The sequence below is a fragment of the Ipomoea nil genome, unplaced genomic scaffold (genome assembly GCF_001879475.1).
Source record: "Ipomoea nil cultivar Tokyo-kokei standard unplaced genomic scaffold, Asagao_1.1 scaffold1317, whole genome shotgun sequence".
Classification (NCBI taxonomy): domain Eukaryota; kingdom Viridiplantae; phylum Streptophyta; class Magnoliopsida; order Solanales; family Convolvulaceae; genus Ipomoea; species Ipomoea nil.
The window spans coordinates 5,606,075-5,612,500 of NW_017617745.1; the positions used below are offsets into that span (position 1 = coordinate 5,606,075).

The following is a 6,426-nucleotide window of genomic DNA, read 5'->3' on the forward strand; positions in this document are numbered from 1 at the left end:
AGAAGAAAAATAAATGAAATATTTATTTTAAGGGTAAATATGTCCATTTAATATATCAGGGGGGGAAATTGCCACTTAAATAATTTAGGGGGAAAAAGTGCTATAAGTATATAACAAAGGGGGAAAAAGTGTCATTTTCCCTTTTTTTTTTTTTTTTTTTTTTGTAAAATCTTTTAATTGAATTATTAAATTACATATTAACCATATTTATTAAATGATGGAATAACAAAATTTCTAAAATGGGTATTTGATTCAAGTAATACAATATAACCACAAAGGAATGTGACGTTCCTAAGCTTACATTCCCGTGGTTGGTTATGTTATCTTACTTCCCCAACATGGCGTTTGGTTGGAGGGAATTTAAATTTCATTCCCAATTAATTCCACCTAATTCAAAAAATCATTAAATTCCTTAGTTTGATTGGAAGGAATTGCAATTTTGCGGAATTGCTATTCCCTCATTTTCATTGAATTAAAATCCCATGCCCCATTGGGATTTTAATTCCATAGATTTTAGGAAGAAAAAAAGATAATGATAAGACAAAATTACCTCTCTCATTTTTTAACCTAAAGTTGATGTCTAACAACAACAATGTGCATTTTCGACTTTATACTACTTATTCCCTTTCAATTCTCATGTATACCAAACATTGGAATTGAAATTCATAGTAATTTTATTCACGTAAACCAAACACTGGAATTTAAACTCCCACTTTATTCACAGTAATTCATCCCACATGAAATTACAATTCTTTTCCCACATAATTCACTCTCTCCAACCAAACGCCCAGCAATAGAATACAACATTTCCCAATGCACCATACCCTTCCTTCATATTGAATTTTAAAGGAAGTGTATCATCTAGCATTCCCATACATATTTATTATTTTTGTCTTTTTAATTCGAGTTATTATAAAATATATATTTTATGTTAGCATATTATATGCATCATATTTAATTATTTTTATAATTATATATTTTATTTATTTTTTATTACTCCACGTTAACTTATAAAGTAATTTTATTTTTTCAAGTTCAAGTTCTTAATTAATTATTTTTAAATCATGTATTAATTATTTTAATTTTAATGTTTATTGAAATAAATGAAAATATGTTAAAGGTATTGAAATAAAAAAAAAATATTATAACATAAAAGATATCTCCTAAACCAAATAAATTTATATTACAAACTTCAATTTTAATCAAACACAGGAATATAACATTCTCGTCAATTTAATATTCCCTAAGGCAATCTAACATTCCATACTAAAATTAAAAAACATAATTAGATGTAACAATGTTATAATAGTTGAGGAATAAAAGTAGAATTTGCTCTAAAGTTAAGAGCAACCAATAGTTATAGATTTTTGTGAGTATTTTGCAAGCCATGTATAGGGATGGCAATGGGACGGGGTGGGTGCGGGGGATATATCCCCCGCCCCGGCACCCGCATTCTCAATCCACTTCCCGCACCTGCGCGAGTAATAAAATTTCTACCCCATACCCGTCTCCGCGAGGATTTTACGGGTGCGGGTAATACCCAACCCGTAACTCTAATTATTAATATTACAATTAAATCTAATAAGAATTTTATACTACAATTATAATTATCACATATATATTTTTTTATAACTTTCAACATAAATCTAAAATTTAATAAGAACCAATGAAGTTAATCCTTAATTGGAACGAAAATTGTGTTAGTATTATAAATTGTATTAAGTGTTTACTCATTATGTTATTTGTGTTGTTCCTATTCATTTTCTTTAACAAAAAAAACTAAGAAATTTAATTCATTATGCATTTTTAATTATAAAATATACATAAACTTATATAATAAATGAATACTAATAACAATATATATAAGTGCGGGTGCGGGGATACCTCCTCGCACCCGCACGTGTTTACAAAATTCCCCCACATACCTGCACCAATTACTCATATTGTGCGGGTATTTTAAAACCCATAGCGGCGGGGATGCGGAGAACCCATAAGGTGCGGGTAGAATTGTCATCCTTACCCATGTAAGAGAGAAACAAGTGAGAAGAGAAAAAATGAAAAAAAAAAAAAAGAAACAATAAATTTTAACAAGAAAAAAAAAAAAACAAACTAAAGGCATTACGCGTCTAAAGGCGTGTGCATTTTAAGCACTTAGACGCGCAGATTGCTACACACGCACATTAATCTGTTCAAATTTCTCCTTTCTCTCCAAAAGTGAACCCCACCCAAAAATTATATTACGGGAAAAAGATCTAACCAAAAATCTCATTTCCAATTATATAAATACCAATCCCTCTAATTTTTTCTCCTTCAAAAAAAGTAAGAAAAAACACTATTTGATTGTTCTAAGAAATGAAAAAGGGAAAAAAAATGACCGAGTGGCTGGGTTTCTCCCTTTATTCGTTATTCGCGGCTTTGTTTTATTCTTTATTCGCAGCTTTTCCGATTCCTTCCGCTCAACAAATCATCAACCTTTGCTTTGGTAGCGACATGTCACAAACTCAAACGCACCAAATTCAAATTTCTCATTTTATGCGGTTTCAATGTGAGCTGACAAAGGAGAATACAAGAGACAGACTCACTCCGCAAGCCACCATCTTATCGTCTTCTTCAATCTTCACTTTCTTTCTTTAACCAACATTCCAGGGAGAGAAGAAGAAATCGACAAAACCTCGCGCAGCAATTTTGAGGATTCTCGATCTTCGGGTCAGAGATTATGGTGGGTATATTTCCAAGATTTTCTGCAAGTAAAGCTGGGCATAGAAGATCTCAAAGTGCACTTGTAAGAGCCTCCGATCCTGCTATTGTATTCCTCTTGATTCTGTGTGTTATTTCGACATTTTCTTAACTTGTGCTTTGGTAAATTTCCTTACTGCTCTGGGTTTCAATCGTCCCCGCTGTGAATTTATAGTTTCGTTGGGTAAATCTGATGATGGGAACTTGTGGATAGTAAATTTGTTTTGAATTGATATAATTTGGAAATGTTTTTTTTTTTTCTTTTTTTATCCTAGCAAATATTAGGTACTTAGGTATAGAGTTTTGACAAATATGATCCAGACAATGTTATGTGTATCATAACAAAAAGTACATTTTTAATATACTAAATGTACATTATTTTTGTATTGAATGTACATTATACAATATGATGTACACTCAGAACAAAAATAATGTACATCTCCTAAATACAATGTAACATTATTTTTGTACTGAATGTACATTATTTTACAGTAGACAAAATATGATCTACACAACTTGTGTGGACCATGCTCCATACAATAATGATTGTAGAGTTTTGCTTTGGGCCTTCATTGTTGAGTATATAATATATACATATAAATCTGCAATCTATTGGCTTTTTTGTTGAGATTATGCTCTTCAATTTGGTATACCTCGTAAAAAGAGACTTTGGTCCATGTGTTGCTTGGAGTCCGTCAAAAGTAACCGGCTGGCACACGTGAGGGGCATGTTGATCATATAATATATAAACATACTTTTACTTTCAGTTGAGATGGGGCATATGTTTCAATTTTCATGAAATTGATAGTGAGGAGTTTTTACCTCACATTTTGAAAGGTAATGTTTTTGGGTACATATGAAGGAGATGTGAAATGATTTCCTACTTGCTAGATTCACCATTTGAAAGGGTTTGACATTGCCCAATGCCAAGATCTTTGTTTGGGGAGATGCTTGGTAAGTAGAGAGGTAGAGCTTTTCATTAGTAAAAAAGAAAAAAAAAATCATGATCACCTAATGCAGGATCAAAGGGAAGTAGTAATGCCAAGGAGATTGGAAGCGACCGGGGGTGTAACGATTGTTGATGGAGTTGCCTCTGCTGCCACTTATGGTATCGAGCTTATGATCGAGTTTAAGCCGGTTGAACACCCAACCGAGCCTCTTGACAACGATAGACCGATTCAATGTCCATTGCCAGAGCCTTCTATACTCAATGTAAGTTTGAAACTCACTTTTTTATTAGTCTGTCTGATAATTAGGGTGTTTGCAATATAGAGGACCACACTTATTTTTGCTATTTCACTTAATTGAGACACAAAGGAATCATAGTGTATTGTTTCCTGCTGGATCTCTTTAGGTTGCCTTGCCAATAAGGTAAAGGTTAAAGTGGTCAATTTTACCTTTGGTGTTGCTATAGTGGTGATAATGAAAGTTGTTTCAGTTAACACATTCTATACCTAGAAACCTATGTATCGTACAGAATCTAAATGTTATTTTTGGATCAGGGACCAGGGTCATGCATGATAGACCCTGGTCCATGGTATAATTTGCCTTTGAAGTGTTTGTCCTATGATGTAGGTCACTCAATTGGGCTAACCACACTAAATGACTGAATCCAATCAATTAGTTAGTCTAACGCATGGTCTTATAAATCCATATTTTCTCTCTTTGCAATGTGGGACTCTTAATAGACGTGAGTACGTGAAAGCCCCAATAATGTTATGGTTTTGAATGAATTGGTGCAGGATGGAAGAATATGGAAGGATAGAGTTTCCACAGTGCAAAGGAGGGGGGATTTGGGGGCTAGAGAGGAGGCAGGGAGAGCTGGGATGAAACCTACACCTCCTTCTAACCCAACCATTCATCCCTCAATTAGTGCACCAGAACATAGCATCCTTAAATTACTCCAGGAATCTGGGTTTTAGCCATGGAATCTAATATTGCTCTCAACACTTCATTTCCTCTTCATATACTACACAATAAACCCCATGTTAATTCTCTTGTCTGCTATCACAGATTCTAAATAATTTGTTGAGATCATCTGGTCATGTATATATAGGGAGTTTTTAAAATGCAATAGTATTTTGTGCTCTTAACACGGCATTGTAACTTACAACATTGTTAATTTTTTCAGTATACATGTGTGTTGCCATTTCTTAATGGTTATCCAGTAGTACATAAGTTGGAGGAAACAATTTAGCTCTTGCATCAATTGCTTATGTTTAGTGTAACTAGGATACAATTTAATAATCCGAAGGGGTAGCTCAAGTGAGAAATGAGTTTCTTCGTGGTGATGATCTTTGAGACAACTTGGGTTTGATTTTCAAAAGTGATAATTTTTCTTGGGCCAGTCTCGTGCTTCTCGGAGCGAATGAAGATTAGTCGGGTGGACCCGAACCGTAAAATGAATGGAGATAAACTTGGAATACTTTTTGGTTTATACCAAAAAAAAAAAAAAAAAAAGATGCAATTTCATTGCCCAAACTCTCACTTTATACTATAGGTCAATCTTAACAGATCTTTTATTTTATTGGAATAAGGGTCAAATAGGCCATTTAACTGCACACAATAATACAATTAAGCCATTGAACCTAAAAAAACAACAATTAGGTCATTAAACTAACCAATTTCTTTCAATTAGTCTAATTTACAGGTTTTGCAGGTTAGTAACAGGTCACCCAAAAATTTAAAATATTTTTTAAAAATAATAAATTAAAATATTTTTTTTTTTAAAAAACGTTTCTTCGTCTCTGCCAGAGACGAAGAAACTCTTCGTCCCCGGCCAGAGACGAAGAGAATCTTTGTCTCCGGCCATGGAGATGAAGAAGGTTCTTCGTCTCTGGCCGGAGACGAAGAAACTGTCTTCGTCTCCATGGCCGGAGACGAAGAAACTTTCTTCCTCTCCGGCAGAGACGAAGAAACATTTTTTTTAATTTATTATTTTTAAATAATAATTTTAAAAAAAATTATTTTAAAATTTTTGGGTGGCCTGTTACTAACATGTAAAACCTGTAAATTAGACTAATTAAAAAAAATTGGTTAATTTAGTAGCTTAATTGTTACGGAGTATTTTTTAAGGTTCAGTAGCCTAATTGCATTATTGTGTGCAGTTCGATGGCCTATTTGACCCTTATTCATATTTTATTTATAGAGCTAGTAATTAAAAACTGAGTTAGGAGTAGGTCAATAATGAATGTTACTCATTTAACATTATTTTTTTACTCAAAATTTCTATATTAGATTTCACTAAAATACTCTTTCCAATAGTTTCATAATTATTACTCCGTATTAGGTTAGGGTTGGGGTTCAGCCTTTTGGAAGAATAATTATTATTAAGAAAATGTATTAAGTCACTAAATTTATCATTTTTTGCAAAATTGATGAGTCACTGAACTAAAAATGTGTGTAATCGAACCATTAAACAAACAAAATATGTGTAATTGAGATATTTTTCTAATTTATTTTAATGCTTGATTGATAATTTAATTGTACACTTTTTAAATTCCGTAACCCAATTGCACTGATGGATAAGTTTAGTGAACTATTTTATACTTTTTTCCTTTTTATTATTATTTTAAGGAGGGTATTTTGATAATATAAAATGGTTGGAAAAACAAAGAAAAAAAGTTGTGCGTGACAAAAATGTCCATATTTCCTTTTCTGCACAAGCATTGTAGTAAAAGTATTGTAAAA

The 6,426-nt window shown here is 32.5% G+C and overlaps 1 protein-coding gene across 1 annotated transcript; it reads left to right on the forward strand.

Annotated features, from left to right (window-relative positions):
• The first annotated feature begins 2,398 nt into the window (after nt 1-2,398).
• On the forward strand, nt 2,399-4,844 carry LOC109185174. The gene is made up of 3 exons (XM_019335156.1): nt 2,399-2,782; nt 3,757-3,948; nt 4,479-4,844. Exons 1-3 carry the CDS (start codon nt 2,717-2,719, stop codon nt 4,656-4,658), a joined length of 438 nt encoding a protein of 145 aa, XP_019190701.1. The 5' UTR covers nt 2,399-2,716; the 3' UTR covers nt 4,659-4,844.
• The last annotated feature ends 1,582 nt before the right edge of the window (nt 4,845-6,426 follow it).

Coding starts and splice junctions, on each gene's coding strand:
- LOC109185174 (XM_019335156.1), top strand. CDS start 2,717: ATGGTGGGTATATTTCCAAGATTTTCTGCAAGTAAAGCTGGGCATAGA. Junction 2,783..3,756: donor GAAGATCTCAAAGTGCACTT/GTAAGAGCCTCC, acceptor CACCTAATGCAG/GATCAAAGGGAAGTAGTAAT. Junction 3,949..4,478: donor CAGAGCCTTCTATACTCAAT/GTAAGTTTGAAA, acceptor GAATTGGTGCAG/GATGGAAGAATATGGAAGGA.